General features: G+C 41.2%; 1 protein-coding gene across 5 annotated transcripts in view; it reads left to right on the forward strand.

Moving 5' to 3' along the window:
• PRKG2 (protein kinase cGMP-dependent 2) overlaps positions 1–7,441 on the forward strand; it is a 97,945-nt gene extending 90,504 nt beyond the window's left edge. For 2 of the 5 annotated variants that reach the window (XM_059154457.1, XM_059154694.1), the window contains exons 18-19: positions 2,283–2,349; positions 5,086–7,441. In XM_059154457.1, the coding sequence (XP_059010440.1) occupies positions 2,283–2,349; positions 5,086–5,181 (163 nt within the window). In that variant the 3' untranslated portion in view covers positions 5,182–7,441. Of the gene's footprint in view, positions 1–2,282; positions 2,350–3,089; positions 3,225–5,085 lie in introns of those variants that run through there. The other 3 variants (XM_059154373.1, XM_059154617.1, XM_059154541.1) reach the window with 2 other exon arrangements.
• Positions 7,442–24,171: the final 16,730 nt, after the last annotated feature.

The raw sequence follows: 24,171 nt of genomic DNA on the forward strand, positions 1-24,171 counted from the left end.
ATACATCTTTTATGTCCACTCTGCTATTAGATTTCCAGCCCACCAGGTTTGAAGTGTGTCCTAAAGACCAGATCATTTCTTTTAGATTAATGATGTGGAAGCAAATAAATGAAAGGAACTTCATCTGACCATCAGCTTAACCTCCTTACAGATTATTGTAAGACACCTTTTTACCTTGGAGCTTTTTGCGTACAGATCACCAGGAACATCACCGTTAAGGCAGTGTGATGTTCTAGGATGTGATAGTAAGAGGTTCTCCTTCAGGGTCATTCAGATATTCAACAGATGTTTACTGAGCCTGGTTAGATGACCAGTCCTGCTCACATGTGAGGGACACAGAAGGAAAGGAAACAGATGAAGATCCTTGCCCTCATGGAGCTAACATTCTAGTGGGGAAGACAGAATCAACAGGATAACTAAGTACAGAACATGGAAGACACATCCGAGAGCAGTAAGAGCTAAAGAAAAAACTAGAGCAGGGAAGGGGTTAGGAAGTGGGGGGGGGGCGGTGAAATAGTACTCTGGATGGTCAAAGAAGGTCTCACTAAGAAAATGACCTTTGAGAAAAGATCTGAAGGTGTTGGGGGCGCAAACTCTGTGACAATCTGGGGAAAGAGCCATCTAACTTCGAGTGCAAGTTATGAATGCGAGAGCACCTCTAGCTTGTCGGAGGAATGGTGAGGAGGGAGGGAGGACAGAAAGCAGGACAGCGGTGAGCTGCGGTGCTGTGGTGGTGGGAAGGGTGGTGTACAAGGCCTTAGGGTTTCTAGTAAAGGCTTTGCCTTTCATACTGAGCAGAATGCACTGGGGGGGTTTTGAACAAAGTCTTGATGTGACCTGACTTGTGTTTGAAATGTTCACACTTGCTGCTCGGTTCTTTCTCATGGACAAAAGCAGGAGGACGCATTAGAAGGTTATTACAGTCACACACGGGAGCAATAGCAGTGGCTTGGCCCATGCTGGTAGAGTGAGGGTGATGAGAATTTTTCAGATCCTGAGTTCAGATTTTGAAGGTAGCATTGGCAAGATTTGAATATGGACTGAGTTAGGGAGACTGACTAGTGAGAGAAAGGATAACTTCAAGGTCCTTGGTTTGAGCAACTAGAAGAGTCAAGGCCAGTGCCTTGGGGAACACTTGGAGCTCCGTGTGGGCCAGATATGTGCTAGATGCAGGATAGACACCCACTCGGGAGATGAGGAGTAACAGCTGTAGCTATTAGCTTGGGAAGCAATGGAGAGGTCTTTATTGGAAATAGAAATAGTAACAGTAGATATATAAATGCTGTCTGAAGTCACGAGACTGATTGAGATGACCCAGGAGTGAGAGTAGTCGAGAAGCTAGAAGTCGTTGAGTAGCTGAGCCTTGGAGCACACCATCTTCCTGTGGAAAAGGCAGTGGGAAAGAGAGGGAAAGAACCCAAGAAGGCAGAATAACGTGTCTGGAAGCCACGCAAGAGAAGTGTTTCAGGAAGTGTGAATAATGAACCGAGGCCGATGCTCCTAGGTGAAGTAAGACAAAAACTGAGAATTGAGGAGCTTCACGGGAGTGGAGAGTGGGTGCTGACGGTAGCGTGGTCAGAGAAACGGGTAAGCAGAGTGGCTGGATAACCTCCCAGGAGTTTTGCTCTTGTGGGAGGAGAGAAAGTGGAAGCTGGATGGGAGGGAGCTCAGGTCAAGGGAGGTTATTCTGTGGTTGGAAGAAATAAAATGTCTTCAGACTGAAGGAAGGATCTAGCGGGTAGACGTTGAGGAGTCAAGAGAGGGGAGAATGGCAGGAGCACGCTCTTGAGCAGAGGAGTCCGCAGCATCCGGTACGTAGAGCTGAGCCGACCTTCCCCAGAAGCAAAGACTTCTTTGCTCCCAGAGATGTGGACAGGCAGGTGGATAGACTGGGAGAGGATTGTGCAAGCTCCGTTTTCTCAGTGAAATAAGAAGTCAGGGCATCATTTGGGAGTGAGGATGGGGGGGGAGTTTCTGGAAGTCTAAGGAGAGAGACCAAGTATGAATGTGAGCCTAAGGGAAAGTGACAGTGGGACAACAGGGGATCTAGACCTAGTGCTGGGCAGCATGAACTACCCCCTCGAGGTTAGTGGGCACGGATTTAACATGAGACCAGACCACTGCGCAGTTCTGCAGCTTCCCTCTCCGCCTCCCCTCCCCCACCATTTGCACCTGCAGTGTTGAGGTCAGGGAGAGGACCACAAAACGGACCAACAGATAAGTTGACTCACTAGCAGTTTATCAGGCAAGTAATATTCTTCTGAACTGTTTTTACTTCTCAGGTGGTTAAATGGTTTTAATTGGGAGGGCCTGAAAGCACGGAACCTTCCATCACCTTTGCAGAGAGAGGTATGGTATCCACAATATTACTTTTTTAACTTTTTCTAGTTTTTATTTTCATAAACAGAATAGGGGTGTGTTTTTATGTACCACATTTTAGATTTAAAAAATTTTTTTGAATTAAGTGAAAATATCATAGCAATTGTGATTATAGGGACTAAACCGTATCTCTTATTTGACGGAGATCAGTTCAGTTCTCAGGAACCAATTACAGGAAAATCTGAGTCTGCAGGCAGTCCGTGCCATTCAGGTTCACGGAGGGCTCTAGAAATAAAATATGAATCGTGCCGTGATTTGAAATTTTCTAGTGAATTGAAAGGTGAAATTAATTTTAATTTATTACAGTATATCGAAAAATTGTCATTTTGTTATACAATCAACATAAAATATTAATGAGATGTCACATTCATTTTTCCGTACTGTTTTCGAAATCCCAGGTGCATTTTACAGCAGTCTCAATTTGGGGTGGCCACTTTCGGGTGCTCACCACCCGTTGCTGGTTGGACAGCTTGAGAGAAAACAGAACATCCGATAACTTGGGGGGGCAGGGCAACGGATGACTCAGCGGTGATATCAGTCAGCACCCTATAGACTCTTGAAGGAATTTTAAAACCATTTTTAGATTGCCTTCTCAATTTTTCATCATATGTTTTAGTTGTTATGAAGAGTGTGATTTCTAGTACATTGTAAATATTGATATTTTATTATTTATTTATTTATTTTTAAGATTTTATTTATTTATTTGACAGACAGAGATCACAAGCAGGCAGAGAGACGGGCAGAGAGAGAGGGGGAAGCAGGCTCCCCACTGAGCAGAGAGCCCGATGCGGGGTTCGATCCCAGGACCCTGAGATCATGACCTGAGCCGAAGGCAGAGGGTTAACCCATTGAGCCACCCAGGCACCCCGGATATTGATATTTTAAAGTAAAACGTTACTCCTTTCAATATATGTAATGTAATCTAAACACTGGTGAGGTCAGATGCCCATTGGCCATTTAAAATCTACAGAGAATAAAATTACGTGATTCCTTTTTCTCTCTGAATTTATATTTTTGTATTTCGATCCCATTTTCCCAAAAGAGTCTCTTTCATCTTACATAAAAGTATTTTTATGGATGCTACTATGTGATTATTCTTTAAATGGGTTTCAATTATAGTTTTCTAAATTTTAAAATTCCTCTGACAACAGGAATTTCTGTGACAACACACATATTTCTTCTGGATTCAGTTGTAATTACATTTTTATAACATGGAATATCAAATGACAGAAATACCTTGCAAAGTTTGAAACGCGAGTATTTAACAAATATTTCTTGAGAAGAAATTACTTATGTACCAGGAGAGAAATGTTACTTATTAAAAAAATAGGATCAGGTTCCATGTCAATTTTATTCCTTTTTAAAATTATATGGCCATTTAGTGCTGAAAGTTGTGTTCACAGAAATAACTGGGAGTGGAGGGTTTTATAAAAGCAATGCCAGGGGCACCTTGGTGGCCCAGTGGGTTAAAGCCTCTGCCTTCAGCTCAGGTCATGATCCCAGGGTCCTGGGTTCGAGCCCCACGTCGGATTCTCTGCTCTGGGGGAGCCTGCTTCCCTTCCTCTCTCTCTGCCTGCCTCTCTGCCTACTTGTGATCTGTCTGTCAAATAAATAAATAAAATTAAAAAAAAAAAAAAGCAATGCCACTTTGAATGCCTTCTGAGTGATCTCCCCACTCTCTGAAGAAAACATTATGATTTGTCATAAGTAGTATTTTCACTGATCTACCAGATGAAAATTCAATCAGGTACTTTTAAAATTTGTTTGAAAGCAAAGAATTGAAAACCACCTGATTTGCAAACTAGTTTAATTTCAAATCATTTCACTCTTTGAACAGGGTCAGTATATTTTGAACTGACCCTTTGGCATCCTGGAAAATTTATGTGGGTCAATAAACCATATAGAAATTCAAGGTCAGTGAGAAACTTTTATAAAGTAGAAAAAGGATTTAAAAGTGTCAGATTCCGATTTTTTTCAAAGATTTTACTTATCTGAGAAAGAGAGAGCACAAGCATGCACAGGAGCAGAGGGAGAGGGAGAAGCAGGCTCCCCGCTGAGCAGAGAGCCCGATGTGGGGCTCGGTCCCAGGACCCTGAGATCATGACCTGAGCTGAAGGCAGATGCTTAACTGACTGACCCACCCAGGTGCTCTAATTTTTTTTTTAATTTTTATTTATTTATTTAATAAACATATAATGTATTACTAGCCCAAGGGGTACAGGTCTGTGAATCGCCAGGTTGGCACACTTCACAGAACTCACCATAGCACATACCCTCCCCAGCGTCCATAACCCCAGCCCCTTCTCCCAACCCCCTCCCCCCAGCAACCCTCAGTTTGTTTTGTGAGATTAAAAGTCTCTTATGGTTTGTCTCCCTCCCAATCAAAAAATACTTGCTTTTAAAGTGTTTTTCAATCTGGAAAAAACAAAAACAAAAACTAGATACCATTTCTGTCTCCTTTTCTTTTGGATTTACCTCTTCAAGCCAGGTAACTTCTGTGGAATGTAATGCAGTTACTGGATCCGTGTGGTCTAAAGAGGGAACCTCGGAGGCTGAGAGTGTGACTCAAAATGATAGTTGATCGTCTCGTCTCCTTACCTGTGACTTTCCAGTGGTTACCATATAAAAACAGGGTTTAGATATAAAAATCATGACCTGTATATAATAACATTATCCTCATCTTTGGCTTAATTCCTCCTCTGTTAGCTCAGTGGACCCACAGACCACAGCTACTTCGACAAGTACCCCCCTGAAAAAGGAGTGCCTCCAGATGAGCTGTCAGGCTGGGATAAAGACTTTTGACAGAAGAAAAGATGATTATTGTCTCTACATCCAGAAGAGGACTCTAAGGACCAATAATCCAGCAGTGATCGCTTCTCTCTTTGGAGTGTTATGATGTCTCTGGGGAGACCATTAGGGAAGAGAATTCTCTGCCCCTGAGTGGGGGGCAGTGTGGATATGAAGGTGGTTCTGAGCTATAATGTCTCATTTAGATGCTCTGAATTATTCATGTATTCTATTATTTGCTCTTCTCAAATGTTGGAGGCCATTCTCTTCCCCTCTCAACAGTCAGAACCATTTTTGTTGACGGGGCATCATTTTCTCTGCGTTCTATTGCTCCATCCCAATCACACTTGTCTCCTTTGAGTCCTAATAAGGTTTAAAAAGTGTCTTGCCTTTGAGCAACTAAGTCACGCAAATGGGAGGAAGAACAAGGGTGAACTTTGGAAGACTTCTGCTCTCAACAATTCCATGTAAGCATTGTGGCATCTTAAAGCCGTGGTTTGCAGAAACTTGCGTAGTCGATATAAGCTCTTGATTTCCCCCTGCATTCAACCTAGAAACATATTAACATGCATCTAATACTAGTCTGGGGAAAGGTCAGTTTTAGTATTAGTCAATGGTGCCACTTCCGAGAAAAAATGAGTTATCTCACCCAGCCAGTAATCATATTCCTATGGGGAACTTTGAAAAAATAAAGCAAAAAATATATATTTTTTTGTTTTCCTGTGACCAGCTGTGATACATCAGAGACTTTCTCAAAGCCTTGCTAAAGGTAGTTATAATGTGGGGTCAAGTGATGGGCCTTTGGTAGACTTTTGTCTTATATATTAAGTAGTTTCACAATCAAAGTAGAAAATACGCAGGCACAAAATTGTGAAGGCTTCTCTTTCCCATTAAATATGGAGAGAATAACTTCTCATAGGTAAGGTTGCTGACTCTTCAAAACTGAGATATTTTGGCCAGTTCTGTGTTTGTTGCCATTAATAAATCAAGAATACAGAATAACCACAGTTAATTTTTAATGAAAATTTCATTGGCTCATGTTGATGCCCTGTAATCACTGTTGCATCAATAACTCTTTTTAAAGATATTTGAGTCACAAATGTGTTTATAATTTTAGATTTGTAAGGTAGGCAAGCCTCGGGGAAGTGATGGGACTTCGGTAAAAGGGACATCCAGCACATGCCCTCCTGTCTCCTCACAATCTTCCAGATGATAAATAGACTAATTTCAATGGCACTGGATACCAGCGCTGAAGAACTTCACTAGAGAATATTGTCAGGCATCGACCGTGAACCCACCAAATGGATGGGAAGTAGACTTTCTCTGTATCTTTTTGATCTGGCAGAGTAAAAATAACATCAAAGTTCCTGCATTATTCAAGCTTCTGGTTATATTTTCACATACGAATGTTCTATGGGAAAAGCAACTTCTACCCACTCTCCACCCATATTTTCAGCATTCCAAAACAGTCAGCTGTATGCTTCCTGAAGAGTCAAAGCAGTTAAGTGAGGCCCAAATCAAGAGGGTGCATCCTTAACAAATTGAATTTCCACATTTAGAGAATCCTTTTGCTGAACCAAAGAATTTTTGTTTTCTGGAGTAGTATTTTTAAAAGATTATGTACTGTACATAGATGAACCATTTTTAATAGGATCAACATAACCTGCTTAATGAATTTCTAAGATTTTTAAAGATTTTTATTTGCATTTGGTTTGTAAGCATTATATGTTTTTCCATGTATATATTTTTAAATTACCCACCTATAAATGTAGAAAATTTATGCATTGGATGGATATTAGAACTCTATAGTTATAACAGCAATGATATTCTCAGAGGAGATCAAGAATTGTAATTCAAAAAAGACTTACAGATATACAAATAAAAACCAACCTAGAGTACTACAGTTTTATTTTGCCTGTGATTGGCCATATCAGTATGTCATCTCCACACGTGATTTTATTTTGTTTCCTTTAGAGTACTTCATAAAGATGAAGAACTGAGAGATTGAACCATCCTGTAATTCCAGTTCCACTCTTTCTTAGCTGAGTGAGCTTGGGAAACTGAGTTCACTTCTTTGAGTAGACTATAACTAGCTTTCTCACCTGCAGAAGACGATGTAGTAAAATAGCACCTGCTTTAGAGGTCTGTTTCAGAGATTCAGAGAGATACCTGGTCCTTTGTGGACATCTGTGAGATAATCAGTGCTGCAAAGGGGGGAGCTACTGTTACTGTCTCTATTAGAATTAAAGGGGACTTAATAACCATTTAGCCCTGAGACTATGTGTGGTTGATATCTATATGTATAGCTATTCCAATTAAATCCAGTATTTATCTTTTTCTTTTAAATCATGAAGATTAAACTTTAGTATGTATGATGAAGGGTTAATACTTACCAAAATGAAGTGCTTTATTAAGAGCTCACCTACTTTTCTAAATTCTAATTTTTTTATGAAACAGGGATATATATATATATATATATATATATGTAAATATATCCTTCAAAAATACAGAACCTATCATATTCCTAATCCCCCAATATACAAATGTATCATATTCCTAATCATCAAATCATTCCTGTTCTCTTTCCCAAGTACAAAGTTAAGTTTTCAGTCTTGAGTCTCTTCTCTGTGGGGGCAACTTTTCATAATTCTAGTTTCTTAATCTTTTCTCTAAATATGAAAATGGAAGGAGAGGATTATTAAAAAAAAATAAAAGATTTCGAGTTAAAGAGACCTGAGTTTGAATTTTAGCTCTGCCCAGATTTGTGTAAATGATAAACCACATCTTCATCCATTTGTAAACTGGAGATGTACATGTAAAGCTTTGGGGCATTGGGGCAGAGTATTATTACTTATAGGCCGTTGACAATAACCATTTGGAAATACATACATACATATATTTCTTTCGGCATGATAATAAACCCTTGTTCTTTATTGCTAGGCATTGTGCTAGGAGTATTTATGTCCGTCATGTCATTCACACAAGACTGTAAAATAATAATAAACATACTCACTGTCAATTGCCTTTGAAGCTAAACATTGGCTTTGAATACGCATTTCTGTCACGATTTTGCCGTTGTGGTTTTTTCATGGCTTAGTCCCAGCTCTAAGCAACTGAGACTTTGTTGCTTAGAACAACCATTTTATGATTACCGTAAATTCTACGGGTCAGGAATTCAGACACGTGGTGAAGATGGCTTGTCTCTACACCACAATATTGGCGATATCATGTGAAAAGACTCAGAGCCTGGGGTGAATCCATAGCTGGGAGCTAGAGTCACCTAAAGCCTTGTCCCCCACTCTCTGCAACCCAGGGTGAGACCACTTGAAGACGAGGACGCCTGACCAGAGAGCCCGCATATGTCCTCTCCACAGCTTGGAATCCTCACATGCTGGTGTTCTTAAACTAGTCAGACTACTTTCAGAGAGGCCTAGGATTCCAAGAACAGGTATTCTCGGAAACAAGGGAGAAGCTTTTAATCCTTTACAAACCAGCCTTGAATCACATGACATCACTTTTGCCATATTCTATTGATGGAAGCAAAGCCCACCCAGCTTTGGGGAATGGGAACATAGACTTAATGAAGAGAGTTTCATAGAGCTTGCAAGCAATTTTAAAAACTGCCACAGTCCACTTTCTGGTCACAGATAAATCGTATTACTGCATGGGCAGCAAATACATTCCCTCCCAAGAGCCTCCCTAAAAATACAACTTAATTACAGTATCAGGCTCAAGCATAAGACCTAAGATTTTATCCCTCCAAATCCATTCGAGTGTGGATAAGAATCCTCAGTTATAATTCTGTGCATATATTCTTTTAGTCCTGGAAGCCTGTGAACCGAGTGACGAAGTCATCTATTAGCACACTTCCAACCTTACGTGGTAAAACCATCCAAGGATAACCACAACAGATACTCGCATTCAGAGAGGGAGAAGATGGGAGGCAGGAAGCAGCCACGAGTCCATTGAATTCTGAAATCTGGTCTGACACATAGTACCTTTCCTCTGCTTTGGGCTGAGTCACACTCCCCACAAGTTGTTCTCCATGACTCTTGACCTCATTGTGTAGAGTCCTGGTTCTGCCTTTCGAGTCATCCTTCTCTTTCTGTGAGATATGGCTGCTGTTTGCAGCTGCACAGACTTCCTAATCTGTTTCCTGCTGTTCCGTGGTTGAAACGACTTTTTTCATTTGTCTGTCTCTAGCTCTTCATTCTAAGCTGTCATGTTTTCTTTAAAATCTTTCTGAGTTTCCTATGTTTAAATCTGTGATTACTCCATTAGACAAAGGCTGTACCCCACATCTTCCTGTGAAGGTGCTATAGAGAAAGTGATTCTTAAGAGTTGTTGTTTTGGGGCAGCTGGGTGGCTCAGTGGGTTAAAGCCTCTGCCTTCAGCTCAGGTCATAACCCCAGGGTCCTGGGATCGAGCCCCACATCCGGCTCTCTGCTTGGCCAGGAGCCTGCTTCCCCCTCTCTCTCTGCCTGCCTCTCTGCAGACATGTGATCTCTGTCTGACAAATAAATAAATTTTTCTTTTTAAGTTGTTTTTCTTTTTAAAGAGTGGGTGTGCACAACACATACTTAACATGCCTTTTGATCTGGAAAGGTATGATCGCTGCAGAGATGCTTTCAGTGATCCCTGTCATGGCCTTCGTGCCCTTTGTAATCCTCCCCTCCGAGTGGGGACTGAGCCCAGTGACTTCCTTCTAACAAACACTAACAAACCATCCAGATGATGGGATGTCAGTTCTAAGAGTAGGTTACAAAGTGACTCTGCTTCTCCCATATCACCCCCTTGCCCTCTCATTTGCTTGCGCTGATGGAAACCAGCCGCCATGACATGAGCGTCTCTGGAAAGGCCCATGTGGAGAGTAACTGAAGGAGCCGCTGGCCAGCATCCAGGGACAAAGTGAGGCCCTCGGTCACACACACGAGATGAACTGAGTTGTGCCGGTGACCACGGAGATGAGATTGGAAGCAGGTGCTCCTCCAGATGAGACTGAAACCATGGCCTACACTTTGATTGTCCCTAGTGACCGTGCATGAGACAGAGTAGCCACATAAACAACTCCCAGGACTTGGGATGACAAACTGGAACCAGCCTCTGTCTTTCATGGTTGCCAGCTTGGTCATACGGGGGGCCTGTGGAATAAGCTGATATCCTTTCAGTCCACCTCGCTTGGGATTTGCAGATGCTGACGGGCCAGTCTGGCTGGAGCTGGAGGAACCATAGACCTGGCGGCTCAGTGACCAGCGATTGGCAAGATGTCGTAAGCCGCTACAGTAGCTTGGTCTTGCATGATGGCAACGTATTTCTGCATTTCAGATCTTATGCAGATTTCTTCTGTGTCCAAAGCCTAACTCAGAACCATACAGAGAAGGGAATCCTGGGAAGCATTCTATTTCTGACTTAGCTAAATCGACAAAGTGTAAAGTCACTCAATCTCAAAACTAGTAAAATATATAAATGTAATATATAATTATTCTTATATTATTTATTTAGTTTAGATTTTTAAGAAACAAGATTTTCTTCCCCTCTTTCTACCCAGTAGTTATCAAAGTGGACATTAGAGACAAGCCACACAACTCAGGTGAAACCAGCAGTAACGACTTTTCTCTGGTAATTTATAGGCAAGTTCTAAACCGAGTAACAGCTAGAGCTTTTTCAACTTTGAAAGATACAAAACCAAGATATTTTTGTTTATTTAATTGTCGGTTACTACCTTAAAAACAGTATAATAAAAAGTAACATGAAGTTTGTTTCAATACATACAAACTTTCTCAGTGAGGAAGGAGATGTGCCTTTGAAAGGGGGAAAAAAAAGGCAGAAAAAAATCTGATGTGATAAAGGAAAAACACCAGCGATGCATCAGTCCCGGAAACCGAGGAGAGCGCGTGGAACTTCTCCCGGGGGTTGGGGTGGGAGAAAGCCAGGTGTCCCAGCAGAACTCAAGCTGACTGTGAGTCAATCTCCAGCCCTGCTATTTAAAATTCAGGAGGATGCTCAGATTGCTAAATGCATCATAAAATGCGAGATCTGGAAAGCTGCCCTCTTCTACATTCTGCTTGGCCTGTCTCTTGTAAAGTCTGTGCTCAGTTTTTCATTTAGGGAGGAGAGTCCAAGATTTTAAATTGCGCCTAGAAATATTGAAAAGCTCAATCCATGAGTCAAAGCCAGAGGAAGTGAAGAAAGGCTAATAGAAACGTACAAACACACAGTTTTCTTTCTGAGGACCCGTAAAGATCAAAGGGAGGAGAGGGGATCCTCTTATTCTAGTGAGTAACGGCGGTGCAGAGAACTAGGTAATGCGTGTCTTAATGAACGCAGTGCCCCAGGCACGCGTAGGTCTGAGGACACAGCAGAGGGACAAAAATCACAGTCCTAGTGAACGCTCCTTTTTATGAGATGACTTGGTTAACGGTGATGGTAACAGCCAGGTAATATAATCGTGGGTATTTTTCTTCTATATTTTATAAGATTTATACGTTAGACTTAGATCTCATAATAAGGAACAAGACTTACTTTAAAAAAATAATAAATTGAAGCAGAGAAGCTGGGTATCAGAAAGGTCAATGCACAAAAGTACTGTCGAAAGCCAACGACACACGTCACCCGGGCTCACCGCTCCCCAGGCAGCTGACAGACCACAGCAGCTGCCTCTCCAGTATTCAGCCCCTACTTACTTAAATCTTCCAGTCAAATTTGGAAAGACTCTATTCCTTACCTCTCAATTCTGATGTATTTCCACATATAGGGACGCAAACCAACCCTCTCGCTTGATAGGGACAGGTAAGTTACTTCTTTAAAGGTCTCTTAGCTGTTTTGGAAAAATAGTTGGTTCTACTTCTGCCAGAATTTCAATGCCTTGTTTCCCTGCTTCTTCCTTACTTGTAGATAGAGTGCCTCCTGGCACCAGATTCTCTCTGCTAAGTGCCTATGTGTGAATGATTTGGTTAATCAACTGACTGACTGATTCCCTCCACAAATATTCGAGTGACTCCTCTGTGCCACTGGCGGGCAGCAGTAAACAGCAGAGACAGGATCCCTCCCGTCATGAAGCATCTTCTCTAATTGTAAGAGGATATAGTAAATTAGTAAACAAATGGTGCACATGACGTAACTGAGCCCCACATAAGAGTTGGATGTACGGAGAAAACATGGAAATTAAAAATTTTTGTAAATTAAATGTAAATATTATAAAATACATTTTTTATTTTTATAAAATGTTGTTATTTTTATAAAATATTTATTTGTATATAAATATTATTTTAACTTATTTATATTGTAAAATGTAAATTAAGAAACACGCAGAGTGTAGCCCATCTCCTTTGAGCGTCCACCTACTGGTTAGTGGGAGGGACTAGTCACCTCTGGTTCAGCGTTAATCCAAACAAATTATGAGAAACAGTTCCTCCAAGGCAGTGGTGCTCAGATTTTGGTGGGTATCAGATTGTGATGGGGAATGGAATGGGTGTCAAGGCCGAGGCCCTTCCCACTTTTAGAGGCTGGGGCCTCTGGGGGCTTTAGGAGCTCCCCAAGTGCTTCTGATAACCACTGGTTATCAGACTGGTTCTGGACAAAGCCCAGTCTCTCTTCGACAACGTGCGCAGGTGCTCGTCTGGCCTCTCTTCCAGTAATTTCCCTGACCAAAAGGGAGGATGAGTCAAAGCTCTAGGCCAGGGAGTTTCTTGCTAATTGTCTGATGTTTGCAGCAGAAGTTTACGGTGACGAACGATCATCATCTGTCTTCTCTGGGCTGAGACAGGGCCCAAGGCATCCCTCGATGTCTTGAGTTCCTCTCAGTTACTGCTGCCCCTAAAGGCTTTTGGGGTTTGACAGTGGTTCCTTCTAGTTCTAGCTAAGACCTGCTTTTCAGAACTCACTACAGAGCCACCTGCTTCTTACGAAGATGACTCCTTCTGATAAGCTTCCCTAGCTGGACCTTCAGAGTTCGAGGTCCTGTTTTTACATTGTAGAAGGCAAGGGAACTCAGGGGAACTCTGGGACTCATACTGCAGGCTATGCCATGCCCCCAAGCTAACTGTCTGTGCTTTGCTTAAGGGCAGCTTGTGATGTGACCCGGGTGTGGGGGAGGGGCCTCCTCTCTTCCCTGCTTCCACAGTTCCCGGGGTCAGAAAGGAAACAGGCTTCCTGGTCTTTCTTTGCTGTCTGGATTTCCCTTATGTACATAAAACTCTCTGATCTCTTCCACAAAACCCTGATCTTTTATAAGCTAAAGGAGATAGAGGAATTTAGATCATCCTTTTTCAGGACCAAAGCGTGGCGTTTGAATTTCAAGAGCTTGATGTTATCTAAGACTTTCTCAGTACAACCCTCCTGGAATTAATCTTAATCAGCAGGCAAAGGATTCTCAAAAAAAAAAAAACAAAACAAAACAAACAAACAAAAAAAAACAAGATTTATTCTCAGGAAGGCAAAACAAAATCGCATTTATAATTTAAAAGGAGAATTCTTTTTGCTTTGTGAAAGTAAACGGTAAACTTTCATCACAGTGATAAACTCTATTAATATAATTAAACAGGCAAATGTGACAGAGGGTCTGACAAAAGGAGAGAGTGATTTGAGTAAGTGTAAGGAAATGCTCTCCTGAGTCCGTGACATTTGAGCTGAGACATGAACGGTGCATGGAAACAGGCTTGAGACCGTCTAGGAAGAAGTGTTCCAGGCAAAGAAATCAAACGCAAAAGCCGTGGGGCTATTCATGAGTCTGGCGTGTTGGAGAAAAGGAAGAAGTCTTGGAAGTTCCTGCAGAGCCAGCACTCAGGGAGGTAGGCAGGGCCAGGCTGTGAGAGCCTCAAAGAGTTCGATTTTTCTCCCAAATGAAATATGAAGCCATTTGATTTTTTTTCCTTCCTTTTGGAGCAGGGGAGTGACTTGATCTGATTTATGTTTTCAGAAGATCAGTATGGTGGCCACGCCATGACGAAGCGTAGATTGGGGAATACAGAAAGCAGGCAGACCCAGACGGCAGGCCGTTGAATTATTTAATTTGGGAAACTAATGGAAGTTGGCTCCGACAAGAATGTCAAATGGGTCATGTTCAAGGAGCCAGGGGTGGGACAGTGTCTGGAGAGAGGTGACAGGACCACATGTGAGCAACCAGAGGAAGAGGAAGCGAGCCAGGATGATTCTCGGGGTTTCCCCGCGTCTAGGTGAGTAAATGTACGGACGCAGGTATACGTGTGTGTGCGCGTGTGTACGTGAAAATGCAAGGTTGTGTGTGTGTCTAGATATATAACGTCATTTAAAAAAACGCTTTCTTTTAAAACCAGTGTGCAGACTGTGGTCTCAGTTATTTTTTAAGTAGGGTTGCTACATGTTGCTAATCACACTGTCCAAGGTGGAAAAAAAATGATTAACATTTTAATAACCTACATGAAAGGTAGTTTGCTAAATACTTTACACGGGTCACCTCGCTTGAAATGTATGCCTCAGTTTTGAGGCATACATTAATGCCTCAACAGTAATGAAAATAAATGAAATTCAACAGTAATGAAATTACTGTTTCTACTGTGTTATAGGTGAGGAAACTTTATCCTGGAGGGAAAAGAACAGACTAACAGACTTGAAACATGCAGTCAACCCACCTTTTTAAAGGACCTACTGTGTGTGTTTTATTCATAGTGAGGCTACAAACGGGTGCCTTCATTACCGTAGAGACGGCACGCTGACCACTCACTGGGAAAAGAAGTTTCAAATCCTCCTTGTTGGGTGGTATATTTTCTGGGTGCCAAATTAGTTAAAACAAAAGACTTTGCCTTCCACTCACTAACTTGACCCAGACAGAGCACCTGCGGTCAAACTATTCTTGGGCATGCACCGTCGCAGGGTGGCCGCTGAAATACATAATGTCTTGTATAAATCAATGTTGTTATGGTTTTAGATGGTGGAGTGTGACCAAGGTAGGAGGGTTTAAACTTAATTGTGTTGGTTTTTTGCATGTTTTTTTTTTTTTCTGTTTTGTTTTTATCTTTTTCCATGCCAGGTTCCACTTCCGCTACCTTAGTTTTCCCCGTAACAAAACAGCAATGTGGACACTGGCTTCCATCCAGCTGCTCTAAGAGTCCTGGGCAGTTGCTTGTACGTGGTGTCCTTCTTCGGCAGGAGTCCGGAACACCTCCCTTCCGTGGGGTAGACCCAACCCACAGATGCCAACGCAGTTTCCATAGCGCTCCTCCGTTTGCTTTACTGCACTTTTGTCAAACTTAAACCTACTTCTGATTATCCCCAGCAGGATTAGGTCATCACATTTGTCTCTTATTTTCATGTAGAACTTTTTGGCTCTTTTTTAGTTTTGTGTGTTTTTTTGTTCTTGTTTTTGTTTCTGCTTTGCTTCTATGCCTTGCATTCATGGTGTGCAAGTATGAAAAGGAAGGAACAAGGTTACTTTTAAATAGTACAAAGCTATATTTGGAAGACTGTTGACCGTTCAGGGAAGTCGCCTACAGAATCAAGTAATGGATCAGTGCGCCCTTTACTCCAGCCTCTCTCCAAAAGCGAAGGGCAACCTTCGGATGTATGGAAACAACTTGGAAATAGGCACAAGGCAATCCTGAAAATACAGACCAGAAGGAATGATAAGCAATACCATTTTGTTCAACATAATGTGCTGCTATCAAGAGAAGAAACTTAATTTCTGATAAACGAGGAGGGGGTAGGATGCCAGAAAGTTTGGAATACGTGTACAGCCTCCCACAGAAATTGCTTCAGGCACTGAGGGCAGCACGGAGGAGAGTAAATTCTAGTATGCTCGCCAGGTACGGGGTCATACTGCCCTCACACCATCTTCTTCTATTTGCCGGATTTTACTTATCTATTGTTTTTTTACTGCCTGATTAAGGCTCAGTACGACTACAACTCTTGAATCAAACTCTGGGCATTCGTATTTTCTTTTTTATTTTTTAAGATTTGGTTATTTATTTTGGAGAGGTTGAGAGAGACCAAGAACACAGGGGGGCAGTGGGGAGAGCAGAGGGAGAGGAAGACTATCCTGCAGACCCCCCGCTGAGTGTCAAGTCTGAGGCAGGGAGAGAGGCTCAGTCTAAGGACCCTGAGATCATGACCCAAGCCAGAATTAAGCATCATGTTGGACACTGAAATAGCTGAGCCACCCAGGCAGCCCTGGGCACTCAGATTTTCATCTTCTCCTGTATTAGAAGATCTGGTACCAGGTGGTGGGTATTATAGAGGGCACAGATTGCATGGAGCACTGGGTGTGGTGAAAAAATAATGAATACTGTTTTTCTGAAAATAAATAAATTGAACAAAATTAAAAAAAAAAAAGGAAAAGAAAAGAATCAGAAAAGAAAAAAAAAAAAGCAAAAAAAAAAAAAAGAAGAAGAAGAAGAAGAAGATCTGGTACCTTGTGCTAAACATGTCGAAAACACCAGTCCTCATCTCTCGTCTTCCAGATCTTGCTTCTCTTGTCAATTCTCCATGGAGGGAGCTGAAGAGCTATTAAACTCAACCTCCACGCAACGCAGGCCAACCAGCTGATACAAAGATTCAACTATAAATTCAACACTTCCAAGTTAACACTCTGCTTGGGACTCCAGTGTTCCCTCTCTTCGTCCTTCCCAGCGGCTGTATGATCAGACCCTCACCACTCTCCTCACGCCTCTGACCCACCACTCCTTACAGACGGTGGTGCCTCCTACTCAATTTTTCATATCACCTGAGTAACTGTGACTTCAAGTCCCTACCCTCAGGCCGACCTGACTGCCGAGCTCCCGACCAACAGTCCTCTGATTGTGTTCACCTTAATTTTCTAGAAACTACCAGCTCAGTCCTAAACTGAACTTGACCTCTGTGTCTCCATTTCTGTTCAGGCTAACACCATCTCTTGCCAGGATTCTTTGAACTCTTTAGGATTTCTCTCCTTGCATTCAGCCTAGATTCCTCTCAGTTAGCATGTGTATTTCTGTTTTGTCTAAATTTGTCTAATTTCATTTTGCTTAAAAGCACTTCAACCAAATTAAAACTAACTTTTATGTTAAATTAAATTCTGGATAAAAGGTCTTGAGATTCTTCAAAGTAGTGCTTATTGTGTTCATAAAGAGATTAGAAAAAAAAAAAATCCAGCACTCACTGCAATAAAGCTGGAACCAAAAGTCAGGTAACCCCCAAACAACTATTCAGTAGGAAATGAGATATTTTGTTTTTCAAAATGACTCTGAGTTTTAAAGATGACTTTTAAATATAAGATTTCATGGTAGAAATTAATAAGAATGTGAGCAATACATTTCAAACACCTGTGGGAGAGAGTGAAATAGTACCCAGAGGAAAACGGTTATTCTTCCATGAACTTATTAAAACACTGTAAGAATTGAAAATAAGGGAACTCCATAGTTACCTCAAGAGGGTAGAAAAAATTTTAAAAAAAATTAATCCTGTTTTGTGTGTGTTGAGTTTGAGGAGTTCATTATAGATCCTGGATATCAACCTTTTGTCTGTACTGTCATTTGCAAATATCTTCTCCCATTCCGTGGATTGCCTCTTTGTTTTTTTGACTGTTTCCTTTGTTGTGCAGAAGCTTTTGATTTTGTTGAGGTCCCAAAAGTTTATTTTCGTTTTTGTTTCCTTTGCCTTTGGAGACATATATTGAAAGAAGTTGCTGTGGCTGATATTGAAGAGATTACTGCCTATGTTCTCCTCTAGGATTCTGATGGATTCCTGTCTCACATTGAGGTCTTTTATCCATTTTGAGTTGATCTTTGTGTACGGTGTAAGAGAATGGTCAAGTTTCATTCTTCTACATATAGCTGTCCAGTTTTTCCAGCACCATTTATTGAAGAGACTGTCTTTTTTCCACTGTATATTTTTTCCTGTTTTGTCGAAGATTAACTGACCATAGAGTTGAGGGTCCATATCTGGGCTCCCTACTCTGTTCCACTGGTCTATGTGTCTCTTTTTATGCAGTACCATGCTGTCTTGGTGGCCACAGCTTTGTAATAAAGCTTAAAATCAGGTAACGTGATGCCCCCAGTTTTATTTTTGTTTTTCAACATTTCCTTAGCGATTCAGGGTCTCTTCTGATTCCATACAAATTTCTGGATTATTTGCTCCAGTTCTTTGAAGAATACTGGTGGAATTTTGATCGGAATGGTATTAAAAGTATAGATTGCTCTAGGCAGTATAGACATTTTAACAATGTTTATTCTTCCAATCCAAGAGCATGGAATGGTCTTCCATCTTTTTGTGTCTTCTTCAATTTCTTTCATGAGTGTTCTGTAGTTCCTCAAGTACAGATCCTTTACCTCTTTGGTTAGGTTTATTCCCAGGTATCTTATGGTTCTTGGTGCTATAGTAAATGGAATCGATTCTCTAATTTCCCTTTCTGTATTTTCATTATTAGTGTATAAGAAAGCCACTGATTTCTGCACATTGACTTTGTATCCTACCACGTTGCTGAATTGTTGTATGAGTTCTAGTAGTTTGGGGGTGGAGTCTTTTGGGTTTTCCATATAAAGAATCATGTCATCTGCGAAGAGAGAGAGTTTGACTTCTTCATTGCCAATTTGGATACCTTTTATTTCTCTTTGTTGTCTGATTGCTGTTGCTAGGACTTCTAATACTATGTTGAACGAGAGTGGTGAAAGTGGGCATCTTTGTCTTGTTCCTGATCTCAACGGGAAGGCTGCAAGCTTTTTCCCATTGAGGATGATCTTTGCTGTGGGTCTTTCATAGATAGATTTGATGAAGTTCAGTTCCCTCTATCCCTATACTTTGAAGAGTTTTAATCAGGAACGGATGCTGGATTTTGTCAAATGCTTTTTCGGCATCAATTGAGAGGACCATGTGGTTCTTCTCTCTTCTCTTATTAATTTGTTCTATCACACTGATTGATTTGCGAATGTTGAACCATCCTTGTAGCCCAGGGATGAATCCCACCTGGTCATGGTGGATAATCTTTTTAATGTGCTGTTGGATCCTCTTTGCTAGGATCTTGTTGAGAATCTTAGCATCCATATTCATCAGTGATATTGGTCTGAAATTCTCCTTTTTGGTAGGGTCTTTGCCTGGTTTGGGGATCAGGGTAATGCTGGCTTCATAGAAAGAGTCTGGAAGTTTTCCTTCCGCTTCAATTTTTTGAAACAGCTTCAGGAGAATAGGTGTTATTTCTTCTTTGAAAGTTTGGTAGAATTCCCCAGGGAATCTGTCAGGTCCTGGGCTCTTGTTTTTTGGGAGGTTTTTGATCACTGCTTCAATCTTGTTACTAGATATCGGTCTATTCGGGTTGTCGATTTCTTCCTGGTTCAATTTTGGGAGTTTATAGTTTTCCAGGAATGCATCCATTTCATCTAGGTTGCTAAGCTTATTGGCATATAACTGTTGATAATAACTTCTGATGATTGTTTATACTTCCTTGGTGTTAGTTGTGATCTTTCCCTTTTTATTCATAATTTCATGAATTTGGGCTTTCTCTCAGGCAATCATATAAAAAAAAATGGGCAGAAGATATGAACAGAGACTTCTCCAATGAAAACATACAAATGGCTATCAGACACATGAAAAAATGTTCTTCATCACTAGCCATCAGGGAGATTCAAATCAAAACCACATTGAGATACCACCTTACACCAGTTAGAATGGCCAAAATTAACAAGACAGGAAACAACATGTGTTGGAGAGGATGTGGAGAAAGGGGAACCCTCTTACACTGTTGGTGGGAATGCAAGTTGGTGCAGCCTCTTTGGAGAACAGTGTGGAGATTCCTCAAGAAATTAAAAATACAACTTCCCTATGACCCTGCAATTGCACTACTGGATATTTACCCCAAAGATACAGATGTAGTGAAAAGAAGGGCCATCTGTACCCCAAAGTTTATAGCAGCAATGGCCACGGTCTCCAAACTGTGGAATGAAACAAGATGCCCTTCAACGGACGCATGGATAAGGAAGATGTGGTCCATATACACTATGGAGTATTATGCCTCCATCAGAAAGGACGAATACCCAACTTTTGTAGCAACATGGACGGGACTGGAGGAGATTATGCTGAGTGAAATAAGTCAAGCAGAGAGAGTCAGTTATCATATGGTTTCACTTATTTGTGGAGCATAACAAATAGCATGGAGGACAAGGGGAGATAGAGAGGAGAAGGGAGTTGGGGTAAATTGGAAGGGGAGGTGAACCATGAGAGACTATGGACTCTGAAAAACAATCTGAGGGGTTTGAAGTGGCAGGGGGGTGGGAGGTCGGGGTACCAGGTGGTGGGTATTATAGAGGGCACGGATTGCATGGAGCACTGGGTGTGGTGAAAAAATAATGAATACTGTTATGCTGAAAATAAATAAATTTAATTTAAAAAAATTAATCCTGGGAATTTTAAGAAACTATTTTACTGATAAAGTATTAATTGACAAAAGAAAAAAAAACCTTAAATCTTTATTACAGACAAAAGCTGATTTAAAAAAAAAAAATCATCATAACAGAAAAGAAAATATGTACGCTTGACCCAGGAGGGAAAGAATAAATAATGATGCCAGGACTAAGAAAAGGAAGAACAACAGATTTGAGTTAATGGAAATGAGAAAATAAATTACAAAGGTAGATAAAAAAGTAATTTCCAAGAGCATGTAAATCGCTGAAAGTCAATTTATGTAGAGGTAGAGTATCCGTATAGTCCAAAATGAAATGATAACCACTTCTCTCCACAAGGCAATCATCTCAGATAATTTAATAGTGTTCAATAGGCAATTCCTATGATAGTTAAACTCTGTACAGAGAAAGAGAAGTACCTCCCAACTCATTCCCTATAGCTACTATAACCATGACATCCAACTATCCAGCTGTGGTTTATTTTATTTATTTTATTTTTTTTTTTTAGGAACAAAAACATGCACCAATCTTATCTGTAAAAATAAATGTAAAGTCTTCTTTTTATTTTATTTTATTTTATTTATTTGACAGAGAGAGAGATTGCAAATAGGCAGAGAGGCAGGCAGAGAGAAAGGGGAGGAAGCAGGCTCCCTGCTGAGCAGAGAGCCCGATGTGGGACTCAATCCCAGGACCCTGGGACCATGACCTGAGCTGAAGGCAGAGGCTTTAACCCACTGAGCCACCCAGGTGCCCCAATAAATGTGAAGTCTTAAATGAGATATTACAAATCAGATCCAAAAACAGCATTACAAGACTCACTGTACCAGATAGAGTTTAGTCCTATTTGGAAATATATTAATGTAATCTTTAAAATAAATGGATTAATGGAAAAATATATAATCATATTGACAGGTAATCTTTAAGAGATAAGATTTAAGATCCAATTGGGACAAGTCTCTTTATAGAAATTTTTGTTTCCTAAAATAGGAACCACAGAATTTAGAGTATAGCTTGAAGCTGTTAATTTCTCAAATATCCTCTTTTTAGAATTTGACAGCTTTTTATTTTTTCAAATGAAACTCACAAATTGTCTCTAAAGTGGCTCTGGAATAGCATATGCAGAAGAAAAGTCAAAAATTTTATAAATAAGAACATTATGACCATCTCATATTTGTGAAGAACGTACAATTTCCAAGTCATTCTCATGTGAATTATTAAATTTGATCTGAAACGTATATAGGACCGACACTGCTGTTCTCTAGATCAAGTCACTTGGTCTTTGCACCTTGAGTGTTGAAATCCCTGCTGTGCTGGTCTCACAGCTTCTGCTTCTGGTCCCATTTCATCTCTTCTCAATACGGCAGCCCACGTGATCTCTTAAATACAAGCCAGGAAATATTATGTCTCTCTACAAAACCCTATAACTTCCCATCTCTTTCAGAGAAAAAGCTGAAATCATTCCTTCCCTATAGCCAACCCACCCCACCCCCACCTCCGTCCCCTCTCACTTCCTGTCCCACTTCTTTCTCTCGCTCTCCTCCAACCACGTTAGCGTCCTGACCCTTCCTCACGTAGGAGGGTTCTATTCCCACCTCAGGGTCTTTGCACTGACCCCTGACACATGCTTTTCCTAATACATTTACTTTCTTGAGACTTTGGCTCAAACTTCACCTTTTCAGAGTGGTTTTTCCTAATGACCCTTCTTAGAATGGCAAGTGCTTTGGTTCTCTTTGTCCCTCTTCCCCTTGCTGCTTAATTCCACAGCCTTTCCTGCTCCCTAATACAATACACATTTGACACATTTGACTTACCTTCTGTCATTCTCCAGCACATTGTAACCCTGATGGAGACAGGGTGTTCGGTGCCCAGTGTCTAGAACAGTGCTAAGCAGACGTGAGCTCTTGACAAGAATTTCTTGGGTGAATGCATGAGCTACAGATGGAGCAACCGATCCCAAAATAGTTAAATAACCTGCCCTGTGCTAGCAAGACTTCATCAGGACCTCCATCTTCAGATTCTCAAATCCACGGTACTTTTCCAGCTTACTCATTTATCCCTACGATATCCATATCGTATGTTTGAATTTGCCTTTATTTTGGTCAACTGTAACTTTTAAGTATTTTCAAATGAATAAATTCTGTTTCCTAACACAAGAGCCACAGAATTCAGAGTATAGCTTGCATTTCTTCATTTCTCAAATACTATCTTTTTAGAATTTGACTGTTATTTTTTTAAAATCAGAGCTATACCCTGACAAAGACCCTAGAATGTTCAAATTAGCATGTTAAATAGAAGACTGCGTCAGATCAAGTGTATAGATACACAAAATGTTATTTTTTATGAATACAATGGGACGGAGATGAATTCTCTAGAAATGTCATGATTTACAGCAAATTCGGGGGATGACAACTTTACATTTTTCTATAAAACCATCACTATTATGCAACAATCTGACTTTCACATCAAGCTGCAAGACCCAACCTGTCCTTGCACATTTTTGCCTGAGACTCTTAGTATTTATCCGAGAACAGACAGAAGAATAAAGCCTGAACTGTATACCTGAAAAGCACACCTACAGGAATAAGTGATAACATATGTTTTTTTAAAGCATTGAGGATATACGAGGGGTCTTTTGTTTTAACCTGAAAGCTTCCTCTGTCTTGGAGTTCACACATACGGCGCTCCACTACTGGCCAGTTAAATAATTGATTATTTTCTCAAGTTTGCCTTTTAAATGTCTCCATCATTCTCAAGCTTAATAATACAAAGGTTGATGCGGGGATCTCCGTCATAATCACTCCGGACGGGAGCCGTTTAGAGGGGGAATAGTTAGACTTATTAGTGTAAGTCTGTAAAGTGATATATTCTCTATTCCTAAATGAGGGTGAGGTTGACTTGACTGCTGTAAGCCTCCTGGGGCAGCTGGGGCCGTTCATTTCTGTCCGGGGGAAGCACATGGTCTTGGATTTTCAAAAGCGAGAGTGCTCGGGTTGTAACTGCCGGGCCTTGTTCTGTTTGTCTTATCTGCACCCGTGTCTCATTTGTAGTTTGTATTTGATGGGTCAGGGACATGCAGGTGACCGCTAAAAACTGGGAATTTAGGAAATAAAGCACAGAATAGGATGGCAATTGCAAAGTGTGCCGTTTTCTCTGTGAAAACTAACAGAGAAATAGGAACGTGACAAGAGCATTCCCGAATATCATTTCCTGACCAGGTTCTGACGGAGCACACGCGACCACGAGGAATTCTGCTCTGGGTCCGTCTGGCGTTTCATCCTTTAGACAAAATTAAGAGGTCAACCTATTTCTTGATATTTTTCCTACTTCAGCGCAGCAACCTTTCCTCACCAGGTGAATCTAAGAGCTCGGAAGACTTCGGGGCAGACATTTCTGGCTGAGGACAGAGATGCAGGGAACACTCGTGTCTTTGCAGGAAGCAGAGGTTAAGGAGAGAGGGGACCGGAGGGGTCCAGGGAACGGGGTCCGGGAACACCGGACGTGCGATTTCCACTCTTCCCGAGGAGCTTCACGAGTGGATCATTCGCTCACGACCCGGAGACAGACAAAGCCCTTTAATCTCCAGCTTTACCTAGAATTGTCCCCGAGGGAAGCAAGGGCCACCGGAGACCGTTCTGCGCAGTGGCAGGGTCGCATTCTGGTTACC

Source organism: Mustela lutreola, chromosome 1 (assembly GCF_030435805.1).
Source record: "Mustela lutreola isolate mMusLut2 chromosome 1, mMusLut2.pri, whole genome shotgun sequence".
NCBI lineage: Eukaryota > Metazoa > Chordata > Mammalia > Carnivora > Mustelidae > Mustela > Mustela lutreola.